At 44.5% G+C, this 18,605-nt stretch overlaps 1 protein-coding gene across 2 annotated transcripts in view; it reads left to right on the top strand.

The window, feature by feature from the left end:
• The first annotated feature begins 5,824 nt into the window (after window positions 1-5,824).
• The window catches only part of RILPL1 (Rab interacting lysosomal protein like 1), a 56,576-nt gene continuing 43,795 nt past the window's right edge, over window positions 5,825-18,605 (top strand). Inside the window, exons 1-5 of one of the 2 annotated variants that reach the window (XM_077293214.1) lie at window positions 5,825-6,348; window positions 7,416-7,566; window positions 15,052-15,170; window positions 16,462-16,686; window positions 17,554-17,726. In XM_077293214.1, the coding sequence (XP_077149329.1) occupies window positions 6,064-6,348; window positions 7,416-7,566; window positions 15,052-15,170; window positions 16,462-16,686; window positions 17,554-17,726 (953 nt within the window). In that variant the 5' untranslated portion in view covers window positions 5,825-6,063. The remainder of the gene's footprint in view (window positions 6,349-7,415; window positions 7,567-15,051; window positions 15,171-16,461; window positions 16,687-17,553; window positions 17,727-18,605) is intronic. The other variant, XM_077293215.1, reaches the window with a different exon arrangement.

Here is an 18,605-nt window from a genome sequence, read left to right as displayed (position 1 = left end):
TTATCCCAGGGGGGGACATCACAGATCGCTGATCTGACAGTTTGCACAGCACTCTGTCAGATCAGCGATCTGACTTACAGTGCTGCAGGCTTACCAAGCGCTTGCTCTGAGCAGGCACTTGGTAAGCCACTCCCTGCAGGACCCGGATGCAGCCCCGCGGCCATTTTGGATCCGGGGACTGCAGGGAGAGGAGGTAAGAGACCCTCGGAGCAACGCGATCACATCGCGTTGCTCTGAGGGTCTCAGGGAAGCACGCAGGGAGCCCCCTACCTGCGTGATGCTTCCCTGTACCGCCGGAACACTGCCATCATGTTTGATCGCAGTGTGCCGGGGGTTAATGTGCCTGGGGCGGTCCGTGACGGGATAGTACGTCATATGGGATTAAGGGGTTAAAAACACTACCATGTAATTTTAGACAATTTCATAGGTGTAACCCTGAGTTCCTCTCGGTAATGGGGGTTGATCATGTCCGCTGTGGCATCGGGGGGGGGGGGGGACAACATTAAGCGCCTCCTAGCACAGAGAGAGTGCCGTTGGATTACCACACTGGGCACGATGACCCCCACTGGTCTTAATGAAGCACAAGGATTCTCCTCCTTTTTATAATAGTTTGTTGATGAGGCTTTGTTCCTTATCTCTTTATCTCTACCAGGCACTATTAGATTTTATTGTTGTATTTCAGTTTTGTTTTTTTTCCGGGACCTAGACGGGACGCTTACACTTATGGGTAATTATCCCTTATTTCATTATACATTCTTGGAATACTTGCACAGAAATTTATGGTGATGAGTTTTACTACTGATGATGTTTGACTTATAAAGTCACTATATAATTGAGGTATATGCATGTAATATCTGGTAGTGATTTATGGACATGATGAATGTAGTGACCAGGAAAGCCATTACTAATGTATGTTATATATCATATGGTAAGTGTGTTCTCGATTCCTTACATGATTACACTTGCGACCCCGACTCCTTGTCTTGCCTTGGGAGGAGGTAAACTATTTAATTCCATGCTGCCCTCTCCTGCCTTGTTTTGGTATTACAACTTGTAGTACTATTCTGCCCTCTTCTGCCTTAGGGTACGTTCACACAGGACTTTTTTGCTGCTTTTTTTTGCTGCTTTTTTTTTAATGCTAATTTAGGTGCATTTTTTTGGTGCGTTTTTGGTGCGTTTTTTGGGTACGTTCACACAGGACTTTTTTGCTGCAGATTTTTGCTGCAGATTTTTGCTGCTTTTTTTATGCCAATTTTCAGCTGCTAGGACACCTCACAATGGCTCTTCACACCTTACTACCAGGAACTCCCTCACAATAGATCACAATCAGGACACCTCACAATGGCTCTTCACACCTCACTACCAGGAACTCCCTCACAATAGATCACAAACAGGACACCTCACAATGGCTCTTCACACCTCACAATGGCTCACAATGGCTCTTCACACCTCACTAACCACACCCCTAAGCTCTTGGCTGTGAGATCCCTTCCTGCTGGCCATGATTTTGTGCACAAAAAACGCAGCAAATAATGCTACATGCGTTTTTTCAGCGTTTTTGCAGCGTTTTTTTCATCACCCATTCAAGTCAATGGGTGAAAAAACGCTGCAAAAACGCAGCAAAAACGCTGAAAGAAGTGACATGCCCTATGTCCAAAAAAAGCAGCAAAGCAGAAAAAACTGATCAAACAAAAAACCAACGTGTGTGCATGAGATTTCTGAAATCTCATAGGCTTTACTGGTACTGTAAAAAGCAGCTGAAAATTAGCATAAAAAAAAGCAGCAAAAAAAAGCAGCAAAAAAGTCCTGTGTGAACGTACCCTTAGTTTGGCATTGCAACGTGTTTTTCTGATTTGAAGATAAGTGGCAGTTGGAGGTGGTGCGTGCGGGACAAACAGGACTTTATGGACGGTTTTGGTGGGGAGAGGAGGTAGAAAATTGGGGCTCCTGGATTGGGACAAGCGGGGTGTACAAACAGCACCCTATTCGGCGTGCCCCGCGTCTTACAGCAACAGAGTGCTGACACAAGAGAAGGAACTGCAGAACTGCGCAGCAGATTCCCTGGATACTCCGATCTGATTAAGGTCAGTTTGATCCTCCCCATTCATGCAGTAAAAGTTACCATCATCCTCCTAAGGCCAGGACCGAGAAAAGGCTTTGACCGTCGCAATTGTAAGAAAAATTTTATTCGCTATCCATGACTGTTATATTGAAACATATAAGGATTGTTACAAGTCTTCAGTAAAGTTCATCTTTCAAGTTTGCACGAGACCCCGGTGTATGCTTCTTTCATCCGCAGCCTCATCCCTTGAGGGCATCAACATAACTCACAGTCTCATATATCCGTCGTCTCCCCCTTTATAATTGCCATCGAGCTTAGGGATTGTTGGAGCCATCGGAGTCACCGTGACTGAACCATCCTCCGAGATACTAGGCCCTGAATCTCACAAGGCGGTGGGTCAATGTCTGCTGCGTGATTCCTTGATTTTGTTGCAGTAACATATGTCCTGTCCTGTTTTTTTTGGGGTCACTTTATGTATCCATGGATATAGTCACAGTGATAACAAATTCATATACTTTATGTTTGTAATAATATGAATTTTCTATGTGAAATCTAGTGATTGATTTTTCAATAAACATTGCTATTTTGCAATTTTCTGGCAACTTTTGGACTCTTTTGTTACTCCTGTAGTTAAATCAGTCGTACACTGCACAAATCTGCCCTTTATGGAAGAGTGGCAAGAAGAAAGCCATTTCTCAAAGATATCCATAAAAAGTGTTGTTTAAAGTTTGGAACAAGCCACCTGGGAGACAAACATGTGGAAGAAGGTGCTCTGGTCACATGAAACCAAAATCGAACTTTTTGGCAACAATGCCAAACGATATGTTTGGCGTAAAGGCAACACGGCTCATCACCCTGAACACACCATCCCCACTGTCAAACATGGTGGTGGCAGCATCATGGTTTGGGCCTGCTTTTCTTCAGCAGGGACAGGGAAGATGGTTAAAATTGATGGGAAGATGGGTGGAGCCAAATACAGGACCATTCTTGAAGATAACCTGTTGGAGTCTGCAAAAGGCCTGATACTGGGATGGAGATTTGTCTTCCAACAAGACAATGATCCCAATCATAAAGCAAAATCTACAATGGAATGGTTCACAAATAAACGTATCCAGGTGTTAGAATGGCCAAGTCAAAGTCCAGGCCTCAATCGAAACGAGAATCTATGGAAAGAGCTGAAAACTGCTGTTCACAAACGATCTCCATCAAACCTCACTGAGCTCGAGCTGTTTGCCAAGGAAGAAAGGGCAAGAATTTCAGTCTCTCTATGTACAAAACGGATAGAGACATACCCCAAGTGACTCGCAGCTGTAATCGCAGCAAAAGGCGGCGCAGCAACGTGTTAAGTTAAAGGGGCCGAATGATATTGCACCCCCCACTTTTCAGTTTTTGAATTTCCACAAAAATAAACAATAAACAATAAATTTCATTCAACTTCACAATTATGTTCCACTTGTTGTTGATTCTTTACCAAAAATTTACATTTGGTATCTTTATGTCTGAAGCATGATATGTGGGAAAAGGTTGAAAAGTTCCAGGGGGCCGAATACTTTCACAAGGCACTGTATCTATATTTTTATCTATTTGGAAAAAAATGGAACAGCACAAGATAAATTGTATGATGGGTGCAGGACCTACCCCGCATAACATCTGAATTTTGCAGAAGTATATACAAAAGGAAAAAGCAGGCAGCTCTCCAATATTTACCAAAAAATGTGGATTTTATTCAGCCCATATGGCGTGGTGATGTTTCGGTTCAACTGAATGTTTTTCAAGCCAGGCTTGAAACGTTGCCACGCCATATGAGCTGAATAAAATCCACACTTTGTGGTAAATATGGAAGTGCTGTCTGCTTTTTCCTTTTTTATCTCTATCTATCTATCTGTCTATCTATCTATCAATAAAAAAAAGCAGGCAGCACTCCAGCAAATTGTGAAAAAAGTGGACTTTATTAGTTCATATGTTGAGGCAACGTTTTGGTTGTAACCAGCCTTTTGCTTGAAGTGCGAGTGAAACATCAGACTGCACTCAGATGTCATCCCAGTGCAGCCTGCTGAATGACGAGTCCGGCCATGGAGGAGATGGAGAAATTGCTTTCTCCGTCTCCTCCGCACCTGTGCTGCGATCCGGTGAGAGGACGGGAGCACAGAGCACTGACACTCAGATCACACTCCCAGCACAGGAGGAGCCGAGGGTCAGTAGCATATCGCATCCGATGCCATACACTCAGGCTCGGACTGGCCCAGAGGGTAACAGGGGAATCCCCCGGTGGGCCCCTGTGCAGACACGGCCCCCAACCGCACTATATGGGTATTAGATGGCATAATTCACATGATTTACTATGTACAGAAAATAGCAGCATCTCATCATTCATTAACCAAACTGCCCAGTTTATTATTAGAGATATACACTCACTGGCCACTTTATTAGGTACACCTGTCCAACTTCTTGTTAACACTTAATTTCTAATCAGCCAATCACATGGCGGCAACTCAGTGCATTTAGGCATGTAGACATGGTCAAGACAATCTCCTGCAGTTCAAACCGAGCATCAGTATGGGGAAGAAAGGTGATTTGAGTGCCTTTGAACGTGGCATGGTTGTTGGTGCCAGAAGGGCTGGTCTGACTATTTCAGAAACTGCTGATCTACTGGGATTTTCACGCACAACCATCTCTAGGGTTTACAGAGAATGGTCCGAAAAAGAAAAAAAATCCAGTGAGCGGCAGTTCTGTGGGCGGAAATGCCTTGTTGATGCCAGAGGTCAGAGGAGAATGGGCAGACTGGTTCGAGCTGATAGAAAGGCAACAGTGACTCAAATCGCCACCCGTTACAACCAAGGTAGGCCTAAGAGCATCTCTGAACGCACAGTGCGTCGAACTTTGAGGCAGATGGGCTACAGCAGCAGAAGACCACACCGGGTACCACTCCTTTTAGCTAAGAACAGGAAACTGAGGCTACAATTTGTACAAGCTCATCGAAATTGGACAGTAGAAGATTGGAAAAACGTTGCTTGGTCTGATGAGTCTCGCTTTCTGCTGCGAAATTCGGATGGTAGGGTCAGAATTTGGCGTAAACAACATGAAAGCATGGATCCATCCTGCCTTGTATGGAGCATCTTTGGGATGTGCAGCCGACAAATCTGCAGCAACTGTGTGATGCCATCATGTCAATATGGACCAAAATCTCTGAGGAATGCTTCCAGCACCTTGTTGAATCTATGCCACGAAGAATTGAGGCAGTTCTGAAGGCAAAAGGGGGTCCAACCCGCTACTAGCATGGTGTACCTAATAAAGTGGCCGGTGAGTGTAGGTACATTTGTGAACATGGGCAGTGTAATATTTGTATGCAGGTGAAAAGTGGGCCCCCAAAGTCATTGTTACTGGTGGGCCCTTGTCACCCCAGTCCGACACTGCATGCACTGGTGTGACCCCAGCCGTACTCCAATTTTGCTGTTTGATGCATCCATAGCTATTACCATGAAATATATTATTGATTGATTTTCTTGACCACGCTTTACTATTATTCGGACATTTCTATTCTACGCTAAGTGATCAGACTAACAAATTAAAAGCATTGAGATGAAAGTAGCAAGCACATAGCAGTCACTTATGGAAACTCTTATCTGTTGCTGATCTATTACAAATACAAGAGAGTTGTCAGAGTTGTCTCCTTTGGACAAGGTGGATTTCCCAGCCCTGGTTTTGTAGTGATCACTGGTCAGTGAATGGGTTAATGGAGCAGGCAGCTCGGACATGCGTAGTAGCGCCCTCTGGTGTCATATAGCCAGATCGCGTGTTGGCTCTCTTCTTTGGGCTGCTTGGCACTGGCCGCTTTCCTCCGCCGATCACAAGGCCGGGACGAGGCTGCGGACTATGTCGCCCTCCCAGCAGCCACACCGTGTCTGAGCGCCGTCTGCGGGAGGAGGTCGCCCAGCCCCCGGCTCCTCATCGGGAGGCGGCTGTGTGCGGGGCAGGAAGCGGCTGGGAGGAGGCGAGAAGTCATGGAGGGGATCTCAGCCCTGGAGAAGAATGTGGCCGAGCTGACGGTCATGGATGTTTATGACATCGCATCAGCGGTGGGGCAGGAGTTTGAGCGAGTCATTGACCACTATGGCTGCGAGGCTATTAGCCGGCTCATGCCCAAAGTTGTGCGGGTGCTGGAGATCCTGGAGGTCCTGGTCAGCAGGAACAGCATGAGCCCAGAGCTGGAGGAGCTGAGGCTGGAGCTGGACCGGCTGAGGCTGGAGCGGATGGACCGGATAGAGAAGGAGAAGAAGCACCAGAAGGTGAGGGACGCAGGACATGACCCATGGGCCATGTACATGATGTATCCAGGGGTGATGGCCTCCACCTACTTATAGGGGCCACCACCCGCAGTCACATGAAGCTTCTGCTGTCACCACAGAGGCGTCTTTATTGTGGCGCTCCGCATTCCCTCAGATCGGTGCCATGTTGTCCCTGCGCCCAATCGTGAGTCCCACCATTGTCCCCTAGGAAGAGCTGGAAGCCAGATGTGGAAATAAAACCTCTTTATTAAGCTGTGCCCACCGGCCAAGGGTCCCGCAGATGGGAGCGTGGACCTCCTTACCCAGATATGGTGCAAACACATATGGAGACCCTACTATGTGTGGGATTTGCCAACACGGTCTATGCCTGCGGGAGCACACAGAGAAGGGTGCAGAGCAGCCCCTGTCGTAGCACCCCCGCCGCTCTCTGTCCACTACAGACGAGGAGGGACATGGTATCATATTAGGGGTGTCAGGTGTTGATACCAAATGTCACTCATATTTAAAGGGTTAATCCCAACTTCATAGATGGATATTGCCACCTAGTAATTGTAAAAAAAAAAATCAATTTACCTCTTATTAAAATTTACAGCTGTTCTTAAGATATTACCACTTTTTTTTTTTTTTTTTGTCTTTAAAGCTTGTTGCCTTGGAGACCGACCACAACTGTTGTCTAAGGATGTAAGAATTGCGCTGAAGCTGGCCGGGATTGAGAAGTAGCTTCAGCGATCCCAGCCAGCCTCAGACCAGTGCTTGCAAGAACTGCACATGTCCTTCTGTCTAGCATCTGAGGTGGCAGCTCTATTGTTCATGCCTGATAGAGAGCAACATGGGCATCACCTGAAGTTCTGTCTGCTCCGTCTCTTGATGTCTAGAACAGGATAAAGTACTTTGCTCTGAGCATTGGGCTCCCGTGACACTTGTAGGTTGTGCAGTTGTCCTTCTGTGGTCCGCTTTTAGTGGGTACTAACCACTGCATACTGGGAACACCCTACAAGACCTGCTCCAGTGGAAATGAGCAACAGAAATTCAATGAATGTGTCACTAATAAGGCTTTGATCTTTCAGGAACTTGAACTGGTGGAGGATGTCTGGAGGGGAGAAGCACAGGACCTTCTCGGCCAAATTGCTCAACTACAGGAGGAGAACAAACAGCTAGTTAACAATCTATCCCTAAAGGATGTCAATTTGACCGAGGAGGACTTCCAGAAGCATGAAGGTAAGCTAGATGACACAATGGCTACAACTGTTGCAGGAGATCTGTTGGCTCTCCTGACAGGTCTGTTTAAGTAAATACTTCTAATGATTAGCTATTAGACTCCTGATTTTTACTCTCGTACTTGGCGCCCTTAATTACACATCACTTTACAGACATCACCCATCACCGTTCCCAGGTGGGGTTACAAACTACAGTAGGTTCTCTATCATTATGTCTGTGGAGGTCGTGAGGAAACCCACACAAACACAAGGAGAACATCCAAGCTCCTTGCAGATCTTGTCCTTGGTGCGCCACTAATCTAACTTCCCTGCCCCTAGTGTTATACTCACCGGCCGCCGTCTTCTGTTATCGGTGCTGCTCCAGTCGGTCTACAACAGTTTGTGACCAGGGTGGTTCGCTCCAGTGTTTGCTGGAAGATCTGGTCAACACTTCTCAATATAAGACCGGGGTCACACTTGCGAGAGTGCCGGGTATTGATGCGAGAGACTCGTGCCAATTTCTCGCATCACTCTCGCAAGTGTGACCCCGGCCTAAGTCTGAGAGCCAGAACGAGACTCTCATAGACTCACATTGGGAGCTGGTGACCGTCGCCTCCTAACTTTTGGTCAGTCAGCGGTTGTGATCACAAGATGGCGGTGCAGGACCGGAGCGGCGCTGGGAAAAGCTGAGGATGGCTGCTGCTGAGTATAATATTAGGCTCAGGGAACTTGGAATAGTAACACGTAAAAAATAATTCTAAAAATAAATTAAATGACAAAAAAAGAAAATCTGCATATGGGTAAATCCAAGTTTACTAATTATATTTGTATTTCTCACCAAAATATTGCCATTTTGTGGTATTATTCTGATGTATAAAAGGAATTATAAGCCATGTGATTTGCTAGCTTTCCCCATAATTTGTCATATTTTAGTTTATGTAGCCGGTGTGTGCCAACAGCAAAGATAATTCAAAGGGTTTGTCCTGCTTAGGGTACAAGTCTGCAGTCTCTGTGTGACTGCAGACTTGTGAATCTTCAGGTCGTGCGCACTTTTAGGATGTGATTAGCATATTCCCGGCCACATTCCGACTAGACTGTATTCAGCCTCACTCAGTACACTTGTATTGAGCGAGGCTGCCACGTCACTCTTGTAAAATGCCCACTACTACAAAATTGATTAAAAAATTAACTATTTACTAAATTTAAAACAATAATTATGATAGGTTGGTGTTCAGATTTTGTTTCTACCTCGGAGTCCCTTCTAGCGGCTTCATACAGACGCTCACGTGTTGCCGACAGAAATTCTTCTGGTGTCCATTTATCCACTTAGAATAGAACAGCTTGTGCTGGAAATAGTGACGCCTCCCTGCTAATGGTGACTACAGATGAGCCCGTGCTATCGGCGGGAGCCCTGCCACGGCTGTCCTGCTCCGACACTGTGTACAGGGACAATGGAGCATATTATATTACATAATTCACATGTTCTTAGAAATACTGACTGTCCAAAGGGTAGAACTCAATACCGTACATCACAAAATCAGTAATCCTATTTTTTGTTTTATTTTCCACATCACAATTTATGTTTATTATCATTCTTGCTGGTTTTTGTTTCTGGCAACATATTACGGCGAGGTTCCTATTTTCTAGAGCTCTATTTTCACTGCTTTCACCAATTGCAAAACTTTGTTTTCTTTCTTTACTCCTATAACACTTCCAGCTCATTTAGTATTTAAAGATGATTATTATTATTTGCAGTAGATTTTTCTGCTGTAAAAATCAGAGTGTTGAAAAGAAAAACGCTGCTTAAAATACACACATTTTTGCCACAATATTATTTATTTATTTTTCTTCTTCATTCATTTGAATTGGGTGGAAAAATGCATAAAAAAAGTGGAAGAATTGACCTGCTGTGAATTTGGAAAAACGCTTTGAAGTTTGAAATCTTGAAGGGAAAAAATAAGCAGCGTGTGCACGAGATTACAGAAGTCTCAGTCACACTGCAGTCTGTAAAATGCTTTTTTTTTTTTTTTTTGATTACCACAGGGAAAAAATATGCAAAAACGCAAAGTGTGAACAAGGCTTTAGGTGGCTATGTACATTAGATGAATCGTGGCTGAACCCACCAACCATCTAGTATTGGCATGTTGGATTTTTACATGTTTGATCCTAAAGATGAGTGATCGATTTTTTGGAGTTGATCCAGCATCCAAGTCTGGTCATCTCCATCTGATCCTTTTATTCTCACCAACTAACTCATTCAGATATCGGGTTTTTTTTTGTTAATGTACTAGAATAACGGACCGAGTATCATCAGTGACTTCCATCAGAGTTTGGTAAAGTGTCTTTTTTGTTTTTATTCCTACCCAATCTCTTCATGGACCCACAGACTTTCCATGCCAAGTTTGTCACTCTGATCAATATTGGTCATGCCTCCATGATTTTTTGCATGGATCTCCTCTGTCCGCAAAAAAAAGTCCTAAAAACAGCCCCATAGATTGTTGAAGGTACAAGTGTTATCTGAAAAAATGGATAGAACTTGTATATGAAAAATGGATGTGTGAATGAGCCTCAGTTCACGTTCACATGTTCAGTATTTGGTCAGTTTTTTACATCAGTATTTGTAAGCTAAAACCAGGAGTGGGTGATAAATACAGAAGTGGTGACTAGTGATGAGCGAGTGTACTCATGCTCAGGTTTCTACGATTACGCTCGGGTGGTCTCCGAGTATTTATGACAGCTTGGAAATTTAGTTTTCCTTGCTGCAGCTGGATGATTTACAGCTACTAGCCAGCCTGAGTACATGTGGGGGTTGCCTGGTTGCTGGGGAATCCCCACATGTAATCAAGCTGTCTAGTAGCCGCAAATCATGCAGCTATGTCAAGGAATACTAAATCTCCGAGCAGTCATAAATACTCGGAGACCACCCGAGCGTGCTCTGGAAAATCCCGAGCAACGAGTACACTCGCTCATCACTAGTGGTGACGTGTTTCTATTATACTTTTTCCTCTGTTCCTCTCCTGGTTTTGGCCTACAAATACTAATGTGAAACACTGAACATGACCTTAAGTCTGGCAGCGCTTGGGCCTCAATCACACATCATGATTTAATTAGTATTTATATGCCAAAACCAGGAGTGTCTCCAAAACACCGAACAGGTGTCAGTGGTTTTTCTCTGTAAGTTCCACTCCTGTCTTTAGTATACAAAACTGATGGAATGCGGAACAAATACTGACATGTGAATGCGGCCTTACACTCCTCCCCTATTTGGAATAATGAGCGTGTAAGCGGTGGGGGCAGCAATCAGATATTTTCCTTAACCCCTTCCCGACCTGTGACGCCACGTAGGCGTCATGAAAGTCAATGCCAATCCGACCTGTGACGCCTATGTGGCGTCATGGCAGTATCGCGTTCCTGCAGGTCAGGTGAACGGGTTAACTCAAATGTCACCCGACCTGCATGTACAGGAGGAGTTGTACTTCAGCCCAGGGGGGGTGGCTTTACCCCCTTCCCCCTCCCCCCATGGCTACGATCGCTCTGATTGGCTGTTCCAGTTTCAACAGCCAATCAGAGCAGTTGTAATATTTCACCAATGAAACTTGGTGAATATTACAATCCAGCCATGGCCGATGCTGCAATATCATCGACCATGGCTGGTGACTGTGATCTGCCACCGACTGACAGCGGCAATTTGCCGCTGCCGTCAGTCTTTCCTCCCCTCCGTCCTGTCCTCTGCTGTCCTCCGCTCCCCCACGGTCCGATCCCACCCCCCGTACCTCACAAGTCCCGATGTCCGTCCGTCTTCCGCCATGGGCGCCGCCATCTTCATTCATTCATTCATTCATGGTACATTTTGATCACTGTGATAGGTTCTATCACAGTGATCAAAATAAAACAATAGTAAATACCCCCCTTTATCACCCCCATAGGTAGGGAAAATAATGAAATAAAGAAAATATATATATTTTTATTTTTCCACTAGGGTTAGAATTGGGGTTAGGGTTAGAATTGGGGTTAGGGGTTTCCACTGTTTAGGCACATCAGGGGGTCTCCAAATGCGACATGGCGCCACCATTGATTCCAGCCAGTCTTGCATTCAAAAAGTCAAACGGCGTTCCTTCCCTTCCGAGCCCCGACGTGCGCCCAAACAGTGGTTTATGACCAGATATGGGGTATCGGTGTACTCAGGACAAATTGTACAACAATGTTTGGGGTCCAGTTTCTCCTTTTACCCTTGGGAAAATAAAAGATCATTTGTGACTAAAAAGTTAAATGTAAATTTTTTCCTTCCATGTTGCTTCTCCTGCTGTGAAGCACCTGAATGGTTAATAAACTTATTGAATGTGGTTTTGAGCACCTTGAGGGGTGCAGTTTTTAGAATGGTGTCACTTTTGGGTATTTTCAGCCATATAGAACCCTCAAACTGACTTCAAATGTGATGTGGGCCCTAAAAAAAAAATAAAAAAAAAAAAAATGGTTTTGTAAATTTTGTTGTAAAAATGAGAAATTGCTGGTCAACTTTTAACCTTTATATCTTCCTAACAAAAAAAAAATGTTTCCAAAATTGTGCTGATGTAAAGTAGACATGTGGGAAATGTAATTTATTAACTATTTTGAGTCACATAACTCTCTGGTTTAACAGAATAAAAATTCAAAATTTGAAATTTTCAAAATTTTCACCAAACTTCCAATTTTTGCACAAATAAACGCAAAAAATATTGACCACTAACATGAAGCCCAATATGTCACTAAAAAACAATCTTGGAACCGCTAGGATCCGTTGGTGTTCCTGAGTTATTACCTCATAGGACACTGGTCAGAATTGCAAAAAAAGTCATGAAGGGGTTTATTATTTATTTTAGGAAAGATGTGGAATATTCATTTGAAAGCGTACGGTGTGGAGTTATTCACAATGTTGCAATCCCAGCCCCACTGCAGTGCCAAGAAATGTGTCCATGAAATCTCTTTCCGAGAATGTAACTGACCGACACCACACGTCTCAGACGTGCAGCAACTTTTTTTGGAACTTGATTGTGTATTTTATCATTGTGACAACCTGCTGTGCCCTAAAGCATCAAGAAAATGTGTTTCCGCATCTCTGATGTCCCTGCTGATCTCATTCATCGGCGTGTTGGAACGCCGGGCGCACAAGCTTTAAAGTGCATTGATTGCCCCATCTAACTGGCACATCTGCCCCTTCCGATCCGTTTTGTCATTCTGTTCACCAGTAATAATACATCTAAACAGAACAACATGCTATAAATGATAGAGGTGCCATCCATCACCTTCCAAATGATTTTATTTATTTTTTTCTGAGACTTGTCTGTATTGGGCCAGATCCATGTAAAAGTTTGCAAGTGCGGCCCCATTTATTTCATGGGTCTCAAACCGATTTTTCTAGAAGTATGAAAGCGCATAGTTTGGGAGATCTTCTTACAGCGGGAATGTACAACCTGCAGCCTGTGATGCTGTAGAATGTGGCCCCAGACATGCTTGTCTGCGTCTATTGGCTGGCAGTGGTGAAACGATGCAGCAATAAAGGCAATCGGTTGGCAGCAGTCTCCATAGTGACGTAAAGCCCAAATATCCAAGGATCCCACTTGAAGAAATCCAATGCGTTCAACATAGATGGCATCCAAATCTCAGTTGAAGTTATCAAAATGTGGTTTATTCTGCCAAGAACATCAGTGACAACGTTTTGACCTGAAATAGGTCTTTATCCAGTACAAACAGGAAGAGCAGATTTAAATAGTGTGGTTTACAATGCTAGAACAATCAGTACAAACCAGGCCCACATCATACAAAAGGACATGGGAACCGTGGCTTTCTCATTGCAAACCTGCCATGCACACCATTGTTTGGTCCCCGTCCCCCCTATCATGGACTCATAAACATTAACATTAGCCGATGTGTGAGAGGCCTTTAGTTGCTTAGAGCTTACCTTGGGATGCTTTGTGATCTCACAGACTACTATATGCCCTGTTCTTGGAGTGTGTGTGTGGTTTTTTTTTTTGTTTTTTTTTCTCAATTTACTTTTAGGCCTTTTGTGAAAATCTGATATGGGTTTAGGTCAAAATTTACTGACCTGTCTTTAGCGAGAGAGAAAACACCTATGACTAACACGGTCACTGGCCTGGAAGAATTTGTGATGTGGATGCAACAGACAAATGATACTACTGTGTGCTATACAGTATGCAGTATTGTATACAGGTAGTAAAAAGCTTTCACATTGAAAAAGTATGGAATAAATGTTAAAGGCGTTTGACCTTTTTTAGCACATAAAATGGGGAGGTACATATGGACTGCAGTTGTGGTCTTGACAACCCCTTTAACACCATGCCTATGTTTCATTTTAAAGGGATTTTCTTAAAACATGGTAGTTCCTAAGCTATCCTCTTTTACTATTGTTGCTGTCACAGTTCACACAGTGCTGCCAACAATATGTCACGGATCTCAACAATATGTCAGGGATCCCGGGGAGGATACCTTTTATCATCCCCACTACTCACACCAATTTGTCACGAACCGGGGTTGTTTGATTGCCCCTGGTTCCTTCTGAAGGGGATTTATCTATATCCCACTTCCCAGTTGCGGTTTGGAACTTGCAGCTACCTGGTGCCCCCTCTTACCCTCAGGTCAGATTAGGTACTGCACCTAGGGTAATTAGTCACCAGAAAGGCTGCCTGCTATGTACTGGCTATTGGGCATGCTGCAGCGAGGGCGATATAACTACTCCCACACAGGTGGGAACAATAATTATCAACGCCGCCGTCGCTACAAAGATTCCCAATTGCACAGAACAAAGAATACTGCCACCAGCTCCGATTCCACAAGGGTTAACGGGTCCGGAGCCAACCCAAATCAGTAGCGTGATTCACTTCAGAGGACGTGACAGTCCGTTTATAGGGCAGAGAGACAAGCTAGTAAATTATATATTTTACTCCATAAAGGGTAGGCAGTGTTTACAAGGTATAAAAAAGATATTATAAAGAAGACAAAATCATGTGTACAAAATAAAATAGGATTAACGTTGAAAAGAGAACACTTACATAGCACTCAGATCATTTCAGCTTGTGACTCGCCGTGTGCTATGGAGGAGAAAGGGTTTCCATATATCCAGATGCATGAGCACAGCTTTGCAGAGCTGATGCTAGCTCGCTTCCTGGACCAACTCTAACACCCAATTCAGCAGGGGTAAAGGTATGCCCTCTTGTCGTGACATCACTAAGTGGGCTGAGTAATGATATGCACTGCTTTTCTACTTATTTACGTTTTTGGTTCCACCAGACAAAGGTGTTCCTTGGGAGGAGGAAGGGGCAGTGTCAAGCCATAAACTCCTTCAGTGATTCTAGTGAGGGTTCGGAATTGCACACACAAGCAGCAGTCAGAGAGAGAAGGGGGGGGGGGGGGGGGGGTCGGAATAGCCCGCAGCGTGTGTCTTGTAAAGTTAGGTAGATACAAAAACAAGGCATATTCACATTATCGTGACAGTTGTCTTTGGCAATTCTAGGCATGTCAGAAAGAGAAAGGCAAGTGATGAAAAAGCTGAAGGAAGTGGTGGACAAACAACGGGATGAAATAAGAGCCAAAGACAGAGAACTTGTTCTGAAGAATGAAGATGTAGAAGCTGTGAGTATCTGGATATTTTTAATTTCGTTTTTTCTTAACCCTTTATTTTTTAGATTTCTGTTTATTTGGTACAATTATTCAGTTGTCTGTGTTAAATTTAGACAAGTCGGTGAAATACGCATGTAATGGACATCTTGGACACATGAACTTAGAGGTTAATTTTTTGAACTTGGTCTATCTAGTAGTACTAAGTGTAAATTAAAACTTGTCAGAAATAAGGACCAGTTACTTGATCCTGACTGAATAGTGAAACCTTTTACAATTCCTAAGTAAATCAAGTTTATTTCAGTATTCACCTATTTGACTGTACTAATCTATAGCAATATGTGTTATTTTAAGAAGTCCTCCCATCAAAGTATTTCCCCTCTTAATTTATTGCAGTCATCATATTATATGGCACTGTTTACTTACAATTGCTCATTTTGCCTTTCTATCCAGCTAACGCTTCTCTTTTCTGTGCTCAATATAGAAACAGGCAGTCTTGTCCCTGCACTTACCATTCCTCTCCAACTCCTGACCCAGTGGCTCCCTCTCCCCCACCCCCACCAGGGACCTTTGCAGACACTCCTACAGGGAAAATAGACCTCCTGTTTGTATAGTTTATAGATAGAGCTTAGAAAGATTCAGCAAGTTAGTTTCTAATCCTGTGATGTCATAAACCTAATAGAAAAGGGAAGAATTAGCTGGGTAGAAAGGCAAAATGAGATGAGCAATTGCAAGTACACAGTGCAATATACAGTATTTATAGAAATGTGGATGGGAGGAGTGCTTCTTTAAACTGTTTGTAATCAATGATTGTGTTGATATGTTTGATTCTGTAAACCATGGGATTTAGAGTGATTTTCTTTTAATTGTGTCGGATGCATAGTGTTAAGCTCCCAGGCCTTGAAATAGCCTTGAAATGTAACATATTGGCTGCTTCTCCCTTCCTTAGACATTGTGCAACTGAAAAAAGTGGCTCAAAAAGGTGACCTTTAAAAGGCTGCGATCTACATACCAACTATCAAAAAGTTGTACCTCTTCAGGAGATTTGGTCTTTTTGTAACCGCCCTACATCACCTGTAGACCTAACAGACACCGTGCTAAAATGTCTGTCATTACTCCTGAGGGTGCAGAGTGACTGTGATGGACCTCTCACAGTCCATCACTATCCAGTAGAAACAGATCGCGTGACACCTGTGTGAACAGAGCCTTGAGGCCTACTTTATATGTTAAAGGGAGAAGGTACATTTATTATTTTAGGTATGACTAGATCATAACAGTCTAATGTGTGTTTCTGGGCCAACTGCAGTTGCAGCAGCAGCAGAATCGCCTCATGAAGATTAATCATGACCTGCGACACCGCATTACAGTGGTAGAGGCACAGGGCAAATCCCTGATTGAGCAGAAAGTGGAGCTGGAGGCGTATCTGCAAGCCAAGGAGCAGGAGTCTGCTAATATGAGGATGGAAATTGCTAAGCTGAGAGAAAGGTTGAAGGGAGAACCGGTGCAAAATGGTGACGAGAAAAAGGAACAGGTAGGTGAGCTAAACAGGGGTCTAGTTACTAGTTGTTAAAGGGGTTGTCCACTACTTGGTCAACCCCCTCATGTTTGGCCCTGTTAATATAAAAACCCCTATACATCTCCCGTGCTGGCGCTGTTCCTGCGGTGTTGGCACTGTCGCTTCTGGAGCTCACATGAGCCCTGTGCCCAATCAGCGCTGGCGTCCCTGTTCCCGCCTTCGGACAAGACTAACATCAAGAGGAAGTCAGAGAGCAACCGCAGGCCTGGCTTCCTGTTCATGTTAAATACAGCTAATTTGATTGGGCATAGGACTTGTGTGACCTATACCTCACATGAGCCCTGGGAACGCAAGTGCCAACACTGCTGGAAAAGCATCGGGGGTGAGTAAGTTTTTTTTAATGTGGCCAAACATGAAGCATAAGTAGTGGATAAGCACTAATAGTAAATATTTCCTGGAAATGTTGTCACTAAAATCTGTGGTGGTGTTTTTTTGTTTTTTTTTTCTTATGTTGTGCTTGGGAGCTGACTCAGATTGTCAGACCCTCTCCCCCACCCCTCCCCCAGTCTGCAGAAGGGGAAACGTGTGGTGCCCCCACCCTTTCATTCCCAGATTCACTCATGACTTCCAGAAAGAGTTGAAAGGACTGGCCTGTCGTGTATGTGCCCTAATGCGCCAATCAAGTCTCACACTGAAGACGGCCGAGAATAGCCAATCACCGCACTCCGATTTCTTCATTAAAGTCAGTCTTGAGTGGTGCATGAACAGCCGGATGCTCCTTTCCTCTCCTGGAGGAGTTATGGGAACCACAGGTTCCCTGTTCTAGTAGGAAAGGGCGACCATAGTAAAGTCAGAAGCTTGAGTGTTTTGATCTTTTTCTAGATTGAAGCCATAAATGAAGATTGTATTTTTGACTCAGAGAAATTATCTATGGACCTTAAAGACTCCAATCGGCCCAGATTTACATTGCAAGAACTGAGGGACGTCTTGCATGAAAGGAACGAGCTGAAAGCCAAAGTCTTTATGCTGCAGGAAGAACTTGCATATTATAAAAGGTAAGGTAAAATAGGATTAATGACTGAGTTCTGGGCACCAGACATGCTTCTATATGCATTTTATTTTCATTATTTTGTACTTGATGTTGTTTGCAATCTATACCAACAATTTCTCCTTCGCCACATTGGGGGACACCGGACTGTGGGTGTATGCTGCTGCCACTAGGAGGCTGACACTAAGTAAATACAAAAAAAGGGTTAGCTCCTCCTCTGCAATATACACCACCCACTGGCTCCAGATAGATCCAGTTCATGCTTGGTGTCCGTAGAAGGCACACTGGGGTCTGCTATTCAGACCATACACATTGTTGTTTTTTTTTTTAAACCTTTTTGTGCAAGAGGTAGACTGGGGCGACGGATTCTTTCAAGGGGCCGATCTCCCCCAAACAACAACAGGCGAGCACGGCGAGTGTCGCCTCCCATACCCTCTCCTGCTATGTGGGATGCCAGGCCAGAGCTATTTTAGGGGCGACAGTTCCCTTCAGGGTGCCAATCTCCCGGCAACAGACACAAACACGGAGTGTCGCCTCCATGTACCCCCTTCTGAGCCAGGCCACAGCCGGACAACCTGCCCTGTGAAATCCTAGGGGAGCAGCGGTGCTGCAGGGAGCTGGACGGTCCCTCTCCTCTTCCCTCTCAAAGGGATGGTGGATTGAGGGTTCCTGCACCGTCCCTATTGCAGCCCTGACCTGCGTGCAGAGTAGCAGCTCTGCCCATCGCTTCCTCTAGGAGGAGATCCGGCGCTGCACTGATCGTCCGGCGGTGAGTTTTTCATCGGGGGGGCTCCGCTAATTTAGTCCCTGTCTTTGGCCCTTGCTAGGCCACAAGCCGGTAATCCCGCCCCCTTCCGCGTGTCACTCTGGTGATCCCGCTCACCTG

Source organism: Ranitomeya variabilis, chromosome 1, assembly GCF_051348905.1.
Source record: "Ranitomeya variabilis isolate aRanVar5 chromosome 1, aRanVar5.hap1, whole genome shotgun sequence".
Taxonomy (NCBI): Eukaryota; Metazoa; Chordata; class Amphibia; order Anura; family Dendrobatidae; genus Ranitomeya; species Ranitomeya variabilis.
This window is presented reverse-complemented; position numbering and strand designations above follow the sequence as displayed.